The following is a 22,060-nucleotide window of genomic DNA, read 5'->3' on the forward strand; positions in this document are numbered from 1 at the left end:
GTTCAAGTTTTAAACGTAAGCCCTGATGACTCATGATAAATTGCTAGAAAGTTCAAACAAAGTTATTGTTCGCTTTCTTTGAAATGTAGACCTTTAACTTTAGGCACATTTTTAATCATAAAGGTACACAGGTGGAGTAATGACTCCAAAAATCCCTCCCTACTTACATATTATTAAACAAACACCACAGAGGGGATAAATAAACTCTTTTGGGAGATTTTTATCAGAGTCCTGTATATCTGCTGCAGAGCAGGAGTGAGGGCCTCACAATGGAGCTCCGGCGCCTCGCCTTCCTGGGCCTTGCCCTGGTGACTGCGGGCCTCAGCAGCAGCATAGCAGCTCAGGCACCAGGTATGAGCATTTATGCATTCTATAGGAGCCCATGTAACTGAAGGAATAGCTGATAGTTTAAGAAGAAACATATCTTATTGGATGTATAGATTTCTCTAGTGTTGCATGAATCTGAAAGTCCATTTCTGAAAGAAATAAGTTAAATATGGCTGCCAGAGAAAGGAAGCAGAGGGTCACAACAGCGTTAAAACGACTAGACTTAACTGAGTTGTCTTTGCACGCATCCAACAAATAGACTTTTTAGTTTCATGATTTCCGAGGCATCATTGTTTTTCCAAGTTTTGCTGGTACTAAAGATAGCGCAAAAATGGAAAATATTTGTTGTGAAGAATAAACAAGTTTCGGGAATCATTTTATTATTACTATTATTATTATTATTTTTTTTTTATTTCACATATAACATTCCATTGCGTTAGCTAGTGTTACAGGCGTGTGGTAAAACCTGGAGGGTTGGTAATCTTACAGTGAAGTAGATCTGTTTCCGTCACAGGTCACGGTGAGGTCACCAGGTGTTCCCGAACATGGCGGAGGTCACCTGTCAGCAGGACATCCTGAGAGTGGCATATTCGGACCCCTAGATTCTTAAAACTGCTTGTCATCCATTAAAGTGGGAAAAGTGCAGCATTTCCCTAATTTGGATTTTAATCTCACACTTGGGGAATCTGCCCGCTATTGTCATCCCTGGCTTCCAGAAGCACATCATTAGCATACAGAGGAATGATCTGCCGCTGTAATCCCTTCCTCTCTAGCCTTCACTCGCAGCTGGCATGCCAGGGGCTCCATGGCGAGGGCAAATAATATCACCCACAGAGGGCACCCCTGTCTAGTACCTCAGCCCTCTGCTGACCCTCAGCTCGAGCTCACTTCACCCGCCCTTATTATTCGGGCGGTCTCATCGGTATTCAATAGACAGACATATAAAGTAAGTTCTGGAAAAAGGGCTCATAGGGGCATATCAGCAACAACCGGCGATAATTATCGCTAAGCGCACTTAGCGCTAGGATAATTATCGCCGGCTAGCGTGGTTTCTTATCGCTGAGATAGCGTGCTATCAGCAACGCTTATCTCAAAAGCGATAAAAATCCTCACGCTAACTGCCTAACGTGAGATTATTGCTGGAAACCCAGTGATAATCTCACGCAATGTGGCGTTAGCTTGATGATAGAGCCCCACAAACTTAGCCATGATATCCACCTTCCATAGGATATCATAGCTAAGTCAGTCCGGAAGCAGGCGTAAGGAAAGTAGCGATAACAGGGGTTATCGCTACTTTTCTTGCCGCTCTGCTTCATAGAGTGTGGCTTGATGATAGGAGAAATGTCGCTTAGCGACATTTCTCCTGTCATCTCAGGTCAGGAACGCCCACTTTGCATCTCATTAGAGATGCAAAGCTGGGCATTAGGAATTCCTACGCTAACGCAAGTTTTCACGCGTCAGCGTGAGCTTGCTAGTAAGGCGATAAAATTATCGCCGCTTTTCGTCCGAAAACGGACGCAGAAGCGGCGATAATTTTATCGCCTCGCCTTGCTGATATGCCCCATAGTTCAGGTCAAAATGTGGTAAAGCACAAAGGGGCATATTATCAAGGACGGCGTTAAAATTATCGCCGGTTTAGCAGCAGAAAACTGCCGCTAAAGCGGCGATAATGGGCTTGATAATATGCCTGTGAGAATTCCAATAGAAGCCCATGTTAACACGAGAACACGGACTTCTATTGGAATTCTCAAGGGCATATTATCAAGCCCATTATCGCCGCTTTAGCGGCAGTTTTCTGCCACTAAACCGGCGATAATTTTTAAGGCCGTCCTTGATAATATGCCCCAAAATGTTTATGCTGACACAGGGTGAGTCCATGATCATATAAATACTGAGGAACTTGCAAAGATTGACTCGTAGAATTGAGATACACATTTTCACCATGGAGGATGTACTGAACAATGTCAAAGACTGTGCAACTAAAGCTGAGAGTGAGGTGTGTCACACTGTATGTACACTGATGCCAGTGTTGGAGGAAGGGATACTTCAAGAGAAGGACACAGCAGAAGTCTATGAATCATGCAAGGAGAGTTGCCTCCATCTCAAACCCTGAGAATAAGGTGAAATATTTAGAGAATTCAGCAGTAATATTCACCTCACAATCTTCAGGGCTTGATCATATATTGACAAAGAGGACCTGTCAGGTGTAGAGCTGAGATTTGTACACTCTCTGGTCTTGGGCTCAGATTTGACCCGGGTGGTAGAGATGACAAGCACTAAACAGAGGGAAGGGATAGCAAGAGCAGCTGACAAAACAGCCCACTCCTTAACCTCTTCTGTGCCCATGACGAGATAGTCTCGTCATGGAGCACGGTCGCGCTGTGCCCATGACGAGACTATCTCGTCATGAAACCCACCCTTGTGGGAAACGCCCGGCACAGGAGGGGGAAAGGGCGTGGCACCGAAGGGGTTAACTCTCTGGAAACACATTTGTTTCCATACTTGAGCAGAGACAAAAACACTGGGAGACAAGAACTGCAGCCAGTTTAAATGAGCTTGTTGCAGACGGCTTTGACGCATCGCTGTGGGTCCTGGCATGGCTGGAGCCAAAGCTTGCTGGCTACTGCTTCACACAAGTGGAGGCATCACAAGACTTTCTGTGGTCCTGAGATGGTGGTGCCAGTGCTGAAGCTAGAGTCCCATGACTGCGTCTCCTTCAATACTGATGAAATGTGGATTCTATATGATGTTACTCTTCCTGTCTGCAGGTGATGGGGACTTTCTTTCATAACTGAGTTTTAATCTAGTGGGAACAACTGAAATAAAAACTCGGAGGACTTCAAATGAATATAGGGTTGTCTAGGAATTTGGTATTGTTTAGTCTACCCCTCCCCCCCTCCAATTTAGACCACGCTTCTCCACTATGGCTCCAGTTATTAGTTGTGGAGTAACATGCTTTAGATATGCATTAAAATAATGTTATGTTTTCTATTTTCTTGCACATGGGAGGTGCCAATTTCGTTTTTCCCCGAGTTTCCATGCTACCTTGTGCTTAGTGGTGTATGCTCTATAAAAGCCAGTGAAAACTACAAGCAGCTTCGTGAGACAGAAACTGAGTGACAGTGCAGGACAGGAAAGGCAGGGAATGTAATGTGCAAATAGTTTAGCTGGGTTAGCTTAGGAACATTTGTCTATGGCAGCTTGGTTTATCACTTAAAAACTGTTACAACAACAATCCCAGTAGAAAGCTGAAAAAGACCGAGAAGAGAGGACTCCCTGATTGAATGGACTTGCATATTCGGAGTGAAGGGCTGTAGAGAGGACTCAAAAGATTTAGCCCGGCTCTCCTGAATGTGGAAGCCACCTCAAGTGCTAAGGGAGCTGCTTCTTTCTGATCCCAAAAGCAGAAGAGGGTATCATTTCTGCTGCCTTCAATTCTGGGAAATGTGCAAGGTTCTGAGAAAAGAGACAGCTGGGTCTACTTGGAAAAAACAGTGGTAATTCGACAATCGACTGTGATTTTTACTGCTTTTGGTGAGAAGCCCTTTCTTCAATTCCAAGCAGGACCTTGTGTATCCGACCACTTCCCTGAAATAATCTTTCAGAGGCCTAGGGAAGAAGTTACAAACATCACCAGGAGTTGTGGGATGTATTGCAACTGGGAACTGTCAACTGGTTTTTAAAGATCACGCCCTGTAAAACTATGCCTTTTTCATAAGTAGTTTTAAAAAAAATAAACATTTTGCTACTAAATTTGAAGAGCACAAACATGTCTCAAACTATTTTCATTTAAACTGATTTTCCATGGGCATTGCTCCTTTCAGAGCCAAAAACAAATGCAGTGCTACCCACTACTGACCAATTTTGAGACTCAGAGCCTGATTTATATGTTGGTGGGAAGGGAACTCCATTGTGGTTGGGGCTTTGTTCCATCCCCACCTACATAGTGGTTCGATTGACCGACCTATCTATGGGCAGACCTTCAGTTTGGCCACGGCGGAGACAACTCTGCCTTTGCCATGGGCAAACTTATCCGATGGCCCTGCGGAGTATGAGCCATCGGACAAATGGATACGGGTCTGCCCGCCCAATTGAGGTGGACATGTGATCTTTTTTTTTACTGTGTTTCACTGTCAGGCAAAACCTGGCGGTGAGGGACACTAACACTGTAATCATGCTCTACCCGCAATGGGAAAAGATTCCCACGGTTGGGGGTGGTGGGGATTACTATGTTTCTTTACAAAAAGAAAAACTCAGTTTGGGGTTTTTCTTCTTCTAAAGACAAAAAGAATACTCTGTGCTACAGGGCTCAGTCAAATACATTGACAGGAACCGGCATGACAACAGTTCCTGGCAGTGTTTTGACTGCCATTTATGAATTAGACGTGTGCCCCCTCCGACATGTGGACGGCGTAATTTACTCCATCCCCATGGCGAACCTTCCACCCTGATATAAATCAGGGCCTTAGTCAGTACATTGGTTTTAATGTTACTACTAAATATTGCCTTTATATTTAAAAAGCATTTCAGTCTTTTTTTTTTATCCCTAATCTCCGCACTAGATTTATGTCCTTTTTTATGCCATTCGATTATTCATTCAGTTCTTTTGAACAAAGTTGGTCTGAGAATGTTATACTTTTAAAGTATTATTGTAATGATGGTATTTGTCATATATCACATGCAGTTTTCTCTGATTAAACTATTGGTGCTTCTTTCAAGCTACCATGGACGAGCTTGGACTTTTTAACAGGAAACTGTACACGTTTTTGGAAGTAGATTGTTTGGACTTCTTATGAGCTAAGACATAGCTCACACCAAGAATGCAACCTCTTTCCTAGAGAATTTAAGAATCCAATTTCCTATAGAACCTGTACAAGCCCCTTTCACCACCCATGCAGTACTTTTCTTGACACGCCGGTGGCATAGCACCATTTCCCATATTTTCAAGGGGGAGCAAAGCCACTTAACATGCTTAATGCCACCTTGTAAATATACCCTTTCCACCAAAGTACTATGCGGCACAGGGGCGTACAATGGGTGTTACTGTGGGCATTCCACTGCACCACTCATTGCTTTTTGATGCTGCCCAGATGTACAATTTGTTACAGCAAACAAATGATGGACGGAATGCTGACAATGCAAACATTCTCCCCCAGTCAAAACATTGGGTTAAATCCATTGTTCTTTTGCCCACTACGCCACCCCAGTTTGGACCCAGCCATATGCAAATCAGTCTTGACCCTGTGCCCCATGGGAACAGTCCAGACCGAACTGCCAGGCCAGGTCTTTCCTGGACTGTAAACAAGCATCCTCGGACCGGTTTTGGGATTTCACCCCTCATCAGCCAGGATAGCTTGATTCCAGTGGCACAGTGAGCAAGGATCCCAGGTCTGAGCATACCCATCCCACTTAGGGCGAAAAGTGTTACAGCAAACAAATGATGGACGGAATGCTGACAATGCAAACATTCTCCCCCAGTCAAAAGATCTGGGATAAATCCATAGTTCTTTTGCCCACTACGCCACCCCAGTTTGGACCCAGCCATATGCAAATCAGTCTTGACCCTGTGCCCCATGGGAACAGTCCAGACCGAACTGCAAGGCCAGGTCCTCCCTGAACCGGAAACAAGCATCCTGGGACCAGTTTCAGGGTATGTCACCCTTCTTCAGCCAGGCTAGCTTGAATCCAGTGGCACAGTGAGCAAGGGACCCACGTCTAGTTATACCCATCCCACTTAGGGCGAAAAGTGTTACAGCAAACAAATGATGGACGGAATGCTGACAATGCAAACATTCTCCCCCAGTCAAAAGATCTGGGTTCAATCCATCGTTCTCAAACGTTGGCTGATGAGGGGTGAAACCCCGAAACCGGTCCAAGGATGCTTGTTTCCAGTCCAGGGAGGACCTGGCTTGGCAGTTCGGACTGGACTGTTCCCATGAGGCACAGGGTCAAGACTGATTTGCATATGGCTGGGTTCAAACTAGAATGGCATGGTGAGCAAAAACAACAATCGATTTAGGTCCAGCTCTCTGTACTGGGGTGAATGAATATATGAGATTGTTCTGCATTCTGTCCATCAACTGTTGTTTTTGCGTTTGTCACCCTGAGTAGGACGGGTATGCCCAGACGTGGTTCCGTGCTCTCCATGCCACAGGAATCAAGCTATCCTGGCTGATTAGGGGTGAAACCCCGAAACCGGTTTTAGGATGATTGTTTCCAGTCCAGGGAGGACCTGGCTTGGCAGTTCGGGCTGGACTGTTCCCATGAGACACAGGGTCAAGACTGATTTGCATATGGTTGGGCTCAAACTGGAATGGCATGGTGAGCAAAGAAAACGATGGATTTATGTCCAGATCTCTGTACTGGGGTGAATGTATGACATTGTTTTGCATTCTGTCCATCAACTGTTGTTTTTGCATTTGCCCAGATGTACAAGGCAGAGCCAAAAATAGTGTCATTCTAACGCCATGGACTATCAGGTGTTACAATGGCTCATTTTGAGCTCTTTCCATGTGCGCTGAGTTCTGCAGCAAACATGGAAAGAGCAAATCGTCATTATTGATTGTTTATGCGCAGAGAGGTGCACCTTCCTGCACATAAACAATCAACCCAACCCTTGCAACATGGTAGCAGGGTGTCTGCACTGGTGCTAAGCAGCATTCTTTGTGCCAGCGCTAGGGGAAACACAGAGCCACACTGTATTCTTGTGAACCCGGCGCTTCCCTGAATTTGAAAAACGCCAGAGCGTAGCACTGCTGAATTTAGCACAGCTCCCTGCTCAGTTTATATTTGTAAATATGCCCCATGGTTCCCTATAGATAAACACAATTTTTTGCCAACAGCATTGGTGCCATGACAAGCCTTTGCGCAACATTAGTCAGATGAAACCTATGTTTTCCCTATTCTTAGATCTGAATCTCCACCAATTGGATAGTCCGCAGGTGGAAAAGCCATCAGTTAACACTGAGGCTTTTAGGGCCATTTCTGAGGCTTTTAGGGCCATTTGTACTTTTTTATATACATATTTTCTTAACAGAACCAAATAATTAAATAGATGAAGAGCACGCCTTACTTCATCAACTTAAGCTCATCTCCTGTTCCTAGAGCTTTATGTTTATGGTGAGCCCCTTCAGCTGTGAGCAGCTGTGGGCCATCTGGTGTTATAATTCAGGTGGTACAGTGATGACATCCCTAAAATCGTCTCATCCTTTGCTGTGCATTGAGCGAATAGGGGTCCAGAGTTATACTAGGGAACCTGTATGTGTTCAGAATCAGTCCAAAACATGTGAGCGCATTCCTTATAGCTCAATATTGTTTTTTACTTCTATTTTATTTTGTGATAAACAGATGGAGCCAGGTGCTATGTCCATCCACGAGCACGAATAAATTGTGGTCCTCCAGGAATCTCCGCAGAAGAATGCCAGAGTAATGGATGCTGTTTTGATTCAAGCATCTCCAATGCAATCTGGTGCTTTAAACCTTCTGCTCTTCAGACACCAGCTCCTCCAGCTCCACCGTCTAAAGCACCAGCACCCCCAGCACCACCACCTCCACCGCCTCCTCCACCTCCTCCCCCACCACCTCCACCACCACCCGGTCCCCCTCAACCTGGTCCCCCTCCACCTGGTCCTCCTCCTCCACCTCCTGGTTTCCGTCCTGGCCCTCCTCCCGGTTTTCCACCTGGCCCTCCTCCTGGTTTCCGTCCTGGCCCTCCTCCTGGTTTTCGACCTGGCCCTCCTGGCCCTCCTCCTGGATTTCCTCCCGGTCCTCCACCTGGTTACCGTCCTGGCCCTCCTCCTGGTTTTCGTCCTGGCCCTCCTCCTGGATTTCCTCCCGGTCCTCCACCTGGTTACCGTCCTGGCCCTCCTCCTGGTTTTCCTCCTGGGCCTCCCGGTTATGATCCATCTGGTCCAGGTGCTCCCCCTCCAGGACCTCCTCCACGTGGTCCGGGTCATCAACAACCAGACGAAGGTAATGTTTTGACCACATTTTTGACATTTTGAGTCACGAGAATTGATCTTTGGGGTAATGTGTCCCACTGAATCCTGGCCTGTCCTTGCACATTGGTTAACAATATTCTAATTAAAAAACTTTAGTGATTGATGACATTTTGTTGATTGACTACTGATAATCTAACTTAAGGTAGTGTAACACAACTTGCAAGTAGGGCTAGATCTGTGCCACTTTACATGTAGGCAGATGCACAGGGCACAGCCTGCAAAGGGGTCCATCTCTGGACTACAAACAGCAACTATTCTCAATATCCATGGAAAGCCGGGCGCCAAAGAGTCTCTTCATCTAGGGTGACATACACTCTTACATCTTCTTCCTAAAACTAGTTTAAAGTGTAATATACTCTTCTATTTATTATTCCAGCTACGACAACAAATGTGAAGTGCAACTTGCACTGATTAATAGTGTGAAATGTGTGCTTCAAGCAAATGTATTTCCTTTTGAAAGCAATTGATGGAGGCCTTTATATATTTACTGAGCTGTCAGCAGACTCAGTAAGAGCAGAGTTTATTGCAAAACTATTTTGTTACTCCAATCATCAATGCATTTAATCCTAAACACTTAATTTATTTCTTATCAAATCGTGATTGTTTTTAGGGTCCCACGCCACATCAGTGAAGCACAGGTCCAGAGGCTATGGAAAATCTCACACAACTGTTTTCAGCACCGCAGTAAGCCCATGCACACATTAATAACAGTACAAAGTATACTTCTGAATTTACACATAAAGGAAAGAAAGAAGCATACTTACATGATACACACCAAACAAAAACCTCTGTGAATTCCCCTTTCCTTTCCCTGTGAGTAGCCTTTTGCCAATCCCCAAACACACTTGATGGACGGATTGCAGAACAAATCACAACATCCACCCTCAGTCAAGAGATCTGGGTTAAATCCATCATTCTTTTGCTCCCCATGCCACCCCAGTTTAGACCTGGCCATATGCAAATCAGTCTTGACCCTGTGCCTCATGGGAACAGTCCAACCCGAATTGCCAAGCCATGTCCTCCCTGGACCGGAAACAAGCATCCTAGGACCGGTTTCGGGGTTTCACCCCTCTTCAGCCAGGATAGTTTGATTCCAGTGGCACATTGAGCCCTGGACTGTTCCCATTGGGAACAGGGTCAAGACTGATTTGCATATGGCTGGGTCCAAACTTGAATGACATGCTGAGCAAAAAAACAATGGATTTATGCCCAGATCTCTGTACTGGGGTGAATGTATGACATTGTTCTGCATTCTGTCCATCAATTGTTCTTTTTGCATTTGTCACACCGAGTGGGACGGGTATGACTGGATGTGGGTCCCGTGCTCTCTATGCCACTGAAGTCAAGCTATCCTGGCTGATGAGGGCTCAAAGCCCGAAACCGGTCCTAGGATGCTTGTTTCCAGTCCAGGGAAGACCTGGCCTGGCAGTTCGGGCTGGACTGCTCCCATTGGGAGCAGGGTCAAGACTGATTTGCATATGGTTGAGTCCAAACTGGAATGACATGGTGAGCAAAACCACCATGGATTTATGCTCAGATCACTGTACTGGGGTGAATGTATGACATTGTTCTGCATTCTGTCCATCAATTGTTCTTTTTGCATTTGTCATCCTAAGTGGGACGGGTATGCCTAGATGTGGGTCCTGTGCTCTCCATGCCACTGAAGTCAAGCTATCCTGGCTGTTGACGGCTGAAAGCCCGAAACCTGTCCTAGGATGCTTGTTTCCAGTCCAGGGAGGACCTGGCCTGGAAGGTCGGGCTGGACAGTTCGCATTGGGAGCAGGGTCAAGGCTGATTTGCACATGGCTGGGTCCAAACTGGTATGGCATGGTGAGCAAAAAAACGATGGATTTATGCCCAGATGTCTGCACTGGGGTGAATGTATGACATTGTTCTGCATTCTGTCCATCAAATGTTCTTTTTGCATTTGTCACCCCGAGTGGGACGGGTATGCCTAGATGTGGGTCCTGTGCTCTCCATGCCACTGAAGTCAACTATCCTGGCTGATGAGGGCTGAAAGCACGAAACCGGTCCTAGGATGCTTGTTTCCAGTCCAGGGAGGACCTGGCCTGGCAGTTCGGGCTGGACTGTTCCCATTGGGAGCAGGGTCAAGACTGATTTGCATATGGCTGGGTCCAAACTGGAATGGCATGGTGAGCAAAAACACCATGGATTTATGCCCAGATCTCTGTACTGGGGTGAATGTATGACATTGTTCTGCATTCTGTCCATCAATTGTTCTTTTTGCTTTTACCAATCCCAGCACTCTCAAGTTTCACAAGTCCATGCACGAGTAGCACATCCCATCCAGTTTTTTAATTTTACATTCTGGGACTTCTAGTCCTGATTTTATAATTGAATAATTGAGACTATAAGTCACAGAATTCAAGTTAAAACCTGAACTGGAAGAGCTACTCAAACATGGAACAGGGAAACTCGAGAGTTCTGTGATTCTGGCCCTCATTTGCCACAGTTGTATTTGCATTTTTAATGTGCTAACTACCCCTGGTGAGGTGTTGAAGTGCTTTATGTCAGGCAGCATGCATTTCCAGAATCGAAGTTTACTGGTAAATACAGTGTAATTGGTTATTTTTGGTATTGGGAGTAGTATTTTGTGTTCATGCAAACCATTCCATTCTTCAGTTTCTTTGTGGTAGATTAAAGTAATAGGAATTAGGTGTGACCATTATTGAGGAAAGGGGGATATGTGAGTTCAAGCTGATGTTTGGTGTGGTTAATAGATGAGCTAGTGCATATTAGGTAGTGTTCCAAAAATGGAGAAGTTTGATCTTTGAAATTAGTTATGTGCACTTTACAGAAATACATTATAGAGATAAGGGCAAACATGCATGTGACTTTGAGAAGGTTGTGCTAAAGAGAAGAGGCATAAATACTGTACTAATTAAAAAAATAGATTGCAATTTAATAAAATATTAGGGGCCAAAACGACAAAATTCCAATCAGTAGAACTGGAGATAAGCAATTTCAAAGTTTAAGTAAAAATAGTGCCTAAAAGCAAAAAGTGCCAACTGTGGTGACCTGATCATGCTGGACCGCGACAAAGTCACAGGTTCATGCCAACTGTGATGGAGCGCAAGCCATATACAGAGACCAAATGACACCCTCTGAACAAAGTGCCTTAAATCCTGGCTGAGGAGCATTGAGAGATCCTGCATTGAGGATGCATCGCACAGCAGTGGTTTCGAGGAGCTGCAAGGTTACGATGCGGAGTCCCGCATCATCATCATCGAGGATGCCACTGACGAGGGGCTTGTGATTCGAAGTCCTGCGTCGAGAATGCATAGCACACCAGGGTTCCGAAGAAGCTGCAGGGCTGCAAGGCAGAGTTCTGTGCCACTGTCGAGGATGCCATCGATGAGGGGCTTGCGATGCGAATGCTTGCCTCGAGGATGCGTTGCACAATAGCAATTCCAAGGAAGCTGAGGACTGTGATGCTAGTTTTGGCATCAGGGATGCTTCTCTCTGTGGCGGTACTGAAGCAGAGCTGCATGGAGTTGCATTGCTCTACATTGGTTCCGAGCACAGGACCGCAGCTAGGTTTGCAGAGCACCTTCAGGCCCAATTTCAAGGGTCCCAGACACGGGTGGCACCACTTGGGGGTGGGACTCACAGTAGATATAGTCCAGTTAAAGGTGGTCGGAGTTTTTGCTGTCTGGGTCTGATCAGGAGGCCAGCCAGCTTACCCTTGGAGTCACTCAGGTGGCCCTGGGTTCAAGAGGCAGGTCTAGTTCTTTCACTTAGGCAGCAGTGCAGTAGGACAATAGGGCAACAGAGTAGCAGTCCTTCTTGCAGAGCATCACAGCAGTCCTAAATCTTCCACAGGCCCAGAGTTGTATTGAAGAGTTGGGCCTGAGGGTCCACTATATATACCAGGTGCCCACATTTAAATAGGAGCAGTTCAGGAGGTTTCCATCCCAGATGTGTTTGCACTTTCCAGCCTCCCTGCCATGGCACTAGCTTATTTTGGTCACAATTGACTATTGTCAAACCCCTTGTGAATGTGGTCAGGCAGGGCTTTGTGATGTGCAAGTGTGATAGGTGACAGCTTCACCCCCCCATCAAGACAGAGAAGTCCCATCCTGCCAACACCTATTCCCTATTTGTCTCACTGTCTGGGAGTAATATACACATACAAACTGCCAGCTACACCTGGTTCTGTGACCCAGGAAACAGGCTGCAGGCACCAAATGGTTAACAAGAAAATGCCAGCTTTCTAAAAGAGGCATTTTCAGAATCGTGACTTAAAATCTGACTGCACTATTAAAGAGGGTTTTAAATTTCAATTCTTTAAACACCAAATTCGATATTCCTACCTGTCTGCTCCCAATTGAAAGTTATTATTTATTGTAATAAGTTAACTCAATGTTATGCTATGGGATAGGTAGGCCTTGCTATAGTCAAAAATGAATGTAAGAGTTTTTCACTACGTGTCTACCTATTTTAATACACTGCACTCTGCCCTATGGGCTGCTTATGGCCTACTCAAGGGGTGATATACATGTATTAAAAAGGAAGGTTTAGGCCTGGCAAAACGTTTTGTTTGCAAGGTCGAAATGGCAGTTTAAACTGCACACACAGGCTGCAATGGCAGGCCCGAGACATGTTTGTAGGGCTACTTAGATGGGTGGCACAATCAGTGCTTCAGGCCCACTAGTAGCATTTAATTTACCAGCCTTGGGCACAGGTATTACCACTTTACTAGGGACTTACAAGCAAATTAAATGTGCTGATTGGGTGCAAGCCAATGTTACCATGTACTTAAGTGCTGGTTAGCAACGGTAAAGGGCAATGAGTCCCAAAGCCAACAAAAACGAGATCAGCAAAAATGGAGGAGTCGGCAAAACGTTTGGAAGACCACCCTAAGGCAAACAGGTCTAATAGTGCTTCAGTAGGGTTTCACCCCCCTCAAACAGTAGCTCAACTTCCAACAATAATCCAATATTATTTTAGGGCAACATGAATGGTACATGTTCAGAAACACTTGTTAAACTCTGACACGACAGAAGAAATAAACTTGACTAATTCTTTATAAATTGAGCCATAACAAAAATCTGCTAGACATGCAATAGATTATTAAAGGGATACTATCCTTACTTAGGTTACTAGCAGAAATATTGGGAAAGGTAAAGACATCACCTATTTCATTATGTCACTCTGCAGCCTACTTATAACAGATACATAGTAGATACACTCACCTGTTGCTTCTGTTTGCACTAGGCAGAAGAGGAAACAAAAGCAGATATTAACAGTCCTTGAGACTGTTGGTTAAAGAGACAGACCTCTGGGCTTCTTCTGAAGTTTAGGAGGAACAGCTTCCTCGGTTTGACAAGGAGTTTGTTCCAGATTGTGGGAACCAGAGTGGAGATGGAACCACCATCAAAAATGTATTTTTGAGGAAGGAGATCTTCAAGCTCAAGCAATGAGAGGTGGGGGCAGCCCTGGTCCAATAGAGAAGCTCTGGGCATGAATGCCATGTGAAACAACCAGAAAATATGATACCTGCCAAAAATGATTAAAAAAAGGCCCTAATATGGGTCCTAATGATAATAACAAGCCCTCGCAGCAGGTAAACATAGAAATCAAGGGAAAGCGGACACAATTACAACTACGCTAGATTTTGATAAAGCAAATCAATTACATTTATTTTTCTATGTTTTTAGATAACATTTTGTTATATGTACAGATATATTTTACAATGCATCAATCCACGATTCAAAAAGGCTATCAAGTTTCTGTCCCACAACTCTCATCCAGGAAACAACAATCATACTTTCAAACATTCCAAAACAACATACTCTACTCAATCGCGACATACAATTATATTCAAATGGTAAAAAAAGGCATCGATATGATGAATCTGCCATATATTAATTAGGGTAACAAAAAAGGCAGTTAGCATCCACAGTGTGAGGGTAGTGGGGTTCCAGCTACCACAGTGGCCTTCACTAGCGCCTGTTGTCTACCTGAAACGGCAACCTGCAACGCTACTGTGACAGTGATGTCACAACCCAAAAGCAAGGGAAGAGTGGGTGAGTCCCATGGGCAGGGTGGGATGAGAGGCAGAGGATGAAGGATGCTACAGTGACAGGTGATAGTGACTGTGATTTTGGAATGTGTGGACACCAGATATTGAGCTAAGCCACTGGCCCTGCTTGGAGATGTAGGCTGCCTGGCGAGGGGAGAGCTGCTGGCAGGAGGGTGCCCGCAAAGGTGGACAGATGCATATTACTCTACACTTGTGGTACCACAACTAACTAACTGAGGACTAGAGACAAGAGGTAAGAATTCGAGCATCAAGGCAAAGGAATAACTATGAACCAACGTACAGCTAACCTGTGGTATCCCATAAGGTGGGACATATAGAAGATTCCCTTTAAGTTGACAGATTTTCTAACCTTTACTGCCTACGGGGAAACTGCTTCTCAGGGGTAGAACTTCCTAGAGGCCTATCCAAAATGAGATCCTAACAAGCACAGCTGGTATGTGGCCCCCGGAGAGAGATCTCAGCGATCTACTATGGTACTCAGAGTTCAGGACCATATTAGTTGAACACAAGAGTAAGTTGATACTATGAAGACTAAATTGGAGAAGTCGCAACGCAACCTCCGTTCATTCTAGCATGAAGGCGGGTCTAACAAAGTCACAATTAAAGCGGCGCGTTAGGCAGTGAGTCATGATGGCAGCAAAAAAGGGGGAGGCATCTGCGCTTGTGGAGGAGGAGCTTCTACAGTGCAAGTCAGAGCTGCTGGGCAAGCAGTGCAGCGTATTCACTGAAAAAGCTGACAACTTGGAAATGAAGATGGTGATCAGTGACATTGCGAAGGATATCCACTCAATTTGTCGAAAGAGTGCATGTAAATAAAGATGCCATTGCAGCAATGCTGGAAGATACTGCATCAACCTTGGCATTCATTTCTGAAGATGTAAAGCAGCTCAGGGAACAAGCATTAGCAAAGCCAATAGACTTTTGGCCCCAATGACTGTGCCAATGGTTTTAGCAATGCTGTACAGCATCCTCTGATTTTTTGTTTTGTAATATTAAAAATATAACATTTGGGGTTTTCTGGCATTGTGAGATCTTTATGTTATTTCTTTAAAGGTAACGATTCCCATGACACATATAAACAATACACTACTCTTTGGTTTCTAGCAAAAATGAAAACTGACACAAATTTAAACAAAGTGTCCAACTATCCCGTGCAGGTAAGAGTGGTGAGGCCGGGTGGGGGGGAGGGTAGGGATTTCAATGGATGATGAACAGGCAAAAATTTCAAAAAGTTCAGGAATGCTATATGCTTATATTCCTACAGCCTAGCTCCCCATGTAATGCATCATGAAGGCACTGAACACCAATTACAGGCACTACCAATCAGTATACCAGAGCAGATTTGTCGTGAATACCGTACGTGCCTTGAAAACAATGCAAATCACGCCTTTTCATACTCTGGTCTGAAACCAGATTTTAAATTTTAGTAAGCGTCCAAAATCACCCAGCGACAGCTAGGTCATCTGATGCTAAATTATTTAATACAGGTCTACAGAGGAACCCCCAAGCTTCTTTTTACTCCCTCATAGGTCGCCCCCATTTTACAGCCACTTCCCTTTGTCTCTCCCACATTTACTACCAAAACTCTAAAACGTATACTACCTGGGCAGAGACTCTGCAGTCGGAGCAGAAAAAGATAGGGGGGAGGGGCATAACTGCAGCACGTAAGATTGTGACTAGCGTTTTGGAGTACAGTAGTGGTACTATTGTGGAACTACTCAATGTCCTACAAACTTTAGTTTGTGACTAGACCCCATGTCTATAATGCTTCATGTGCTAAATGCTTTTGTGTCACTGCAATGAAAAGGGTTTCAAAGACCTCTTGTTGACAAATGATGACTGCTTTTCAATAGACCTGTGCCAGGTGATTTTCACTCATCATTGTTTGTCGTCTGTCGTGTGGTGATATCCAACTTTTCTTAATTAAATCACATATAATATCATAGTATATGCTCGTTTCACAAAGTCACTTTTGGCACCATACATACATTTACATCTGCACCCCGGATACAAATTTCTAGGCATACTAGTGTGATACTAGTACATTCCAAAAAGTAGTAATTCAGCACTAGTTCCTAGAAGTACTGCTAAGTGTGAGTACTGTACGTGAAAATTGGATGTGAATAATCAACCAACGTAGTCATTAAACCAACACATATATTAACTCCAGTAGTAACCACTCTGTTTATTTATTTATTTATTGTGAGAGTTTTATAGAGCGCGAACAAGATCCTTGCAGATATCAGAGCGCTTTACATTAATATAAATTTAAGTTAGCAAACATGATAAAAGGAGGTAGCAGTCAAATAAACAACATATTGTACAAACAGCAGCAGGGTAGATACCGGGAAAGCATCCACAAATGTGAAAAGTCCGGGGCGAGGGGGGTGTTTGGCACATTAACCCCTTGAGTGCCCCGCCCTTTCCCCCTCCTGTGCCGGCCCTTTCGTTAGCGGGCGGGGTCCATGACGAGATAGTCTCGTCATGGGCACAGCGCAACCGCGCTCCATGACGAGACTATCTCGTCATGGGCACAGAAGGGGTTAAAATAGAAGGGCATAAACGTACAGGATCTGTAAAAGTCGGTGCGTATAGGATTGTGTTCATGTGAAGTTTGCCATGAGAATAGCTTTGACTTCCTTTTTGAAAGATGTGGTAGAGGCATGCAGTCTGGTTTTGGGGGGTAGAGTGTTCCAGATTCTGGGGGCCATCCCCGAGAAGGATCATTTGTATGTTTTCTTCTTGTCGAACCTTTGAGGTTTCAATAATAGGTTAACGGCACTCCTTGAGGATCTTAGGCCACCAGAGATCGTTAATTTCTGTGTGAGGTAACTGGGAGTATTATGATGTAAGGCATTATGCGTCATGCATGCTATTTTTAGGTGGATCCTGGCTTCAAGCGGTAGCCAATTCAAGGCTTTTAAGTCAGGGGAGATGTGTGAACTTCTTTTCGAGCCAGTGATGAGTCTCGCTGCAGCATTTATTGAGGCTCTTAGGGGTGCAGTTGTCGCTTTAGGGAGGCCACAAAGGGAGACACTACCGTAATCCACAGGAGGGATGACTAGCGCTTGCACTGCCAACTTGAAGTCATCGACTGGAAGGAAGGGTTTCAGCTTCCTCAATGTATTTATCTGGAAGTTTAATTGAAAATAACCTTCTAGTAATATCTCTGGCCTAAAGTTCAACTATTGAACTTGGATGTCGGGTGCTTTGATTATGTCGGTTTGGGACCTGACCAAAACAACTGTATAATTCTAGTCACATCACTTCACCTACCTGTGCTTTAAGACATAAATTTGTGTCATTTGCGATCTAAAAACATTAGCAAATGGTGAAGTATTGTCCCACTTACATGCTCCCTCTCCACCACTCGTCACTTCTGTAATTTGTTCTCATATGCACTACGCACAGTACTATGTACAGTAACGCAGCATGGTAACTGTGTACTGTGGCTCACTGCTTCTGAGAGCTCATTCTGTGCTACATCAAACACCTAAAATAAATGTTTTACTAATTGTGGCTGCTAGATGAGCAACAACAGTCTCAGTATGGACCAAAGCCCAATGTTGATCTTTTGTTATATTTTTCAGAATGTTTTTAGAGAAACACCTTCACTGGACTTGTACTCTTCTGCCGAAGACAAACCAATCACCGAGACGTATCCTACATGCACAGACATCAAGCGCTGCAGACTCACTGCCACGAGGACTCGTTTGTGGTGCTAAGGAGATTCCGGATCTTAGCGTTGGGCATTTACTCGCTTGCTATCAGCCGCATGCTGCACCATATCTTCTGCAACGTAATAGTCAATCTGCTTTTTGCTACACAACAATCACACTTGTGTCATTCAAAAGCAATTGGAAACACCACATGGACATCTTCTAGGGGTAGGTAGAAGTAGCAGCTCCTACCTCTGGTTAACCTTTAGTTAATCCTGCTAATGCTAGCTCCAATGTTAGAAGTTATGAAACCAGCAACAGGAACAGAATGCAAGCAAGGCTTGTAGAGTCTTCTTTACTTCTGCATTGCATCTTCATAACTCTTCCTGTAGCCCCTCACCAGAAGACATTAGGGACTTGTGGAACTAAGGCTAGAAGAGGAGATCAACCTTGTGATATCCTCTGGAGACAGAGCACACGTTATGTTAGTTCCATCTTGGTGAATCAATGTCCATGAGTCAACACCAAGTCAACATTCATGTATTATTTCATCAGATCCATCAGACATCTGTGTTCCTTCAATGCTTGTTTGCTTCCATCTGTTCAAATTGCACTTTGACTGTAGCCATCGGCATAAGACAAATACAACATACATTGCTAAGTCTTATCTTCGTTTCTGTGTCTCTGTGATTTAATGGGAATGATAATGCATCCTGGTCTTCCTTCTGGAGAAACTCATATTTAATGAAAATCCTGATTATGAGTCTGCTCTGTGAGGCAATTTTCTACTGAAACTCTTACTTGATGAACCTATTTACACCTTTTAACTAATTAAGTATTTTATCACAACTATGAAGAATATTTTATAAATAACTGGCTAACATTACCATCAAACCAATAATTCGTCATGGTTCAGGTGCTCATTTAGGTACACTCTTCCCCAAAACGTGTATGATCTACAAAATGAATAGTGGTACACGAGGGAGCGGTTCAGTCATTCCTCAGGTATCCATCTTGGTACAATAGGAAAAGTGATGGTTGTTGCAAGTCAGGGAAGAAAGAAGCTTTATTAGAGAGTTATGGGCAAGGCCAGTTCAATCATGTGGAAATGGTGAACCAAATTATGTGGCTGGGTTGACTTGTAATGTAGATGTCTAGAAGGACACAACCTCAACCGGGACAGATGCACAAAAGCACTTTTCAAGAGATGGCCAGACAATTTAAGAAGCTAAATACTCATATGTGAATAACAATATAGAGCAATGGAACATAAAATAACAGAAATGATGAACAGGAATACAACATATATTTCCCATAAAGGAAAACAATATTATGGAAACACGAATATCTAAGCAATACGAGTTATAAATATATCACTTCAACAATCTCCAGAAAGGTTTCCTGGCTCCAACACTATGTTTTCCCCTGGCCCCAGTAGAATCCTCCCATGTTTCATAGAAGAGAGAATACATTTCATTCATATGTGGTATGTCTTGTTATTGAGAGCCTCCCTTCCATTTTATGAGCATGCAGGTCACTATCTGTATCATCATTCTCAATGATATTTTGTACTCACTCTGCAGCCCATGTTGACATGCAACAAAGATTGGTTCACAGCATTTACTCACCAATTTCACACTTCCTTACATTGGCAGGTGCATTTACCTTTCCACCACTATTAACAATTGACTTTAACAACTTTGAAAGGTTTACCAAATTGAGAGGTTCCTTTACTGAATCCTCAGGCATTCAATCTCCCAACGATTCCTATCAGAAACTTTAGGCACAGCAACCTGTTTCTTCTTCGCCTATTACTTCTTGAATGTCATCTGTTTGGATGACATTCAATCTTCAATCTTCTACCACCACGTTTGCTTTCCGAGCTCCACTTTCTACAATCACATTCAAACATCAAGGAAAAATATTTCAAGCAGGAGCTACTCCACTACGGAGTTCAAAGATACCCTCTCCATACAGTGCAGTGTCCTCCTATACAACCACTATTTCCTTTAGGATGAAGTCTTGCAGTGTAATACAGAACTCTGTATGCAATATTGTAAAACTCTGTTGAAGTGCCCAACCTGCCCATTGAAATATGGCTCATATTGATGGAGCGGGATCTCTCAACCTCAGTGGTCTCTTTGCACAGTCATCAAACAGGAACCCCCGCCGGTGTATGGACCTTTGGCAGGTGGCTTGACGCGTTGAGGGAGAGTTAGCATTCAGGAGTCATTAGCTTTGCAATAAACCCATGCAATTCTAAGAGAGAGACAGAGAGGTTGGTCTGCAACTATGAAGGTTTATTTTCAGATTATTGGTTCGTTAGAATCATCCAGATTCACAAGGATTATTAGAATATATCATGACAGGCAGGAAGTTAAGGTGCTAGTGCACTCTCAGACGAAATTATATAAAGCACAGAATAGAAATAATCAATATGTAAAGAATGCAAATTATCCACATTGAGTGTTCCATAAAGAAAGTAGCTCTAGCTAAAGCAAGAAATGAAAGTGTAAAGGGGAGTTTTTTTTAAAGGGGAAAGAGGACGGTGTCAGCATCCTGTGAACCCCAGTAGACGAACAGAAAGCAGAGAGAGGGTTTAGCATGAAGCTTTATACTCAGGGATTTAGAAAGGTGGAGAGGTCTGCCCTCTTCCTAATCAAGAATCAGTCTGACTGCTAAGGAACGCTGATTAAAATCACAATCGAAAGTTTCAGGACATCCCTATCTTGCTCCCAAACTTCAGAACCAATTCCGTGGTGGCATTTTCCGGGAGATGGAAACCCCCTAAATTAGGCCCACATCCGCTCATCCTTGAGTGTCGCATCTTCCTGGTACACTGGGTGCAGGAGACCCCACTAATCATCATTCCTCAGTCCCTGCTGCCAACTTCTCATCTCTGTGCATTACTATCAGTCTAGGACAAAATAATGAGCCTTTCTCTGGCTAAGGAGGGGCTTGAGAACGCACCTGCAAATAACTGAACGCGCAGCATGCTGACAGATTCAAGATTCGTAACATATGGCTACGGACTATTGACAAGCTACATTAACTTGTCAATCAAAATGGAAGCACAATATAACGCTATGAACCCTACAAAATCAAGCTATCATCACTATAATGTGAATATATTCAATAAGTGTAAACACATCTGTTCTGTATTTACTCAAATACACTACAGACTGATTTTTAAATGTGCACAGCAGGTGTGAAGAGAGTGGATTCTAAATGATATAACTGCAGTAATAAGTTTGACATTCTAATATTGTATGAATCCTCTCCCTTGATTGAAACCAGTTTACCACCATTATCTGTTGCAATTGCTTGAGCAAATCGTTAAAGAATTCTAACGTGATTGGTGTGGAATTCCTTTGAACAAACCTAACTTCTGGTGGTATTGATTGATAATAATTTATGACCAAAGAAAGAGAAAACTTCTGAGGCAGGATTGATAAAGGACCTGAACTGTGAAAAGCGGCTTTCTTCTAATCACACTGGGGCCAAGTCACATGCAACTTTGGAACAATCTCATCTTTAAACACCTTGCCACTACAAGCACACACTGTACAATCAGTTACCCATTTGTGAGTAAACTCAGCAACACAAAGTGCTTGTGATCCTTGGGCGAATGCATGCAGCTCATTACTCATCGATCAGACATCAGGCCAGCTCTCAAGGAGGTCCTTGGCATAGTCCAACAGATCTTCATGACATTCATCTTCAAGCCACCCTTTTGCTGATGTATTTACATCTCTTTAGCTGGCAGCTATACCCGGCTCCTCTTCATTAGCGGCATTCATGCTGGCATCAACATACGGAGGGCTCGACGGACAATGAGCAGCATTGTGTCTCTTACAGGGACACGAGTGACCTTCAGCTAATCTTGCAACCTTGAACTCAATCTGACAATACCTAAGTTGAAGACACCCCACCTCCCCAGACAAATACTCCACACCAAGGGTTTATAATGTATCCAGAGAACAATACACTTTTTCAAATGCAATTTT

The 22,060-nt window shown here is 44.0% G+C and overlaps 1 protein-coding gene across 1 annotated transcript; it reads left to right on the top strand.

Annotated features, from left to right (window-relative positions):
• The first annotated feature begins 222 nt into the window (after positions 1-222).
• LOC146801725 (uncharacterized) lies at positions 223-18,720 on the top strand. The gene is made up of 3 exons (XM_085621197.1): positions 223-351; positions 7,675-8,298; positions 17,985-18,720. The coding sequence occupies exons 1-3, from the start codon at positions 270-272 to the stop codon at positions 17,993-17,995; spliced, it is 717 nt and encodes a 238-aa protein (XP_085477323.1). The 5' UTR covers positions 223-269; the 3' UTR covers positions 17,996-18,720.
• The last annotated feature ends 3,340 nt before the right edge of the window (positions 18,721-22,060 follow it).

This window comes from Triturus cristatus, chromosome 8, assembly GCF_964204655.1.
Source record: "Triturus cristatus chromosome 8, aTriCri1.1, whole genome shotgun sequence".
In the NCBI taxonomy this organism is placed as follows: Eukaryota; Metazoa; Chordata; class Amphibia; order Caudata; family Salamandridae; genus Triturus; species Triturus cristatus.

What these genes read in the sequence shown, in the direction of transcription:
- LOC146801725 (XM_085621197.1), top strand. Translation starts at nt 270, where the DNA reads ATGGAGCTCCGGCGCCTCGCCTTCCTGGGCCTTGCCCTGGTGACTGCG. An exon ending in CATAGCAGCTCAGGCACCAG is followed by an intron (nt 352 to 7,674) that starts GTATGAGCATTT and finishes TGTGATAAACAG; the next exon opens with ATGGAGCCAGGTGCTATGTC.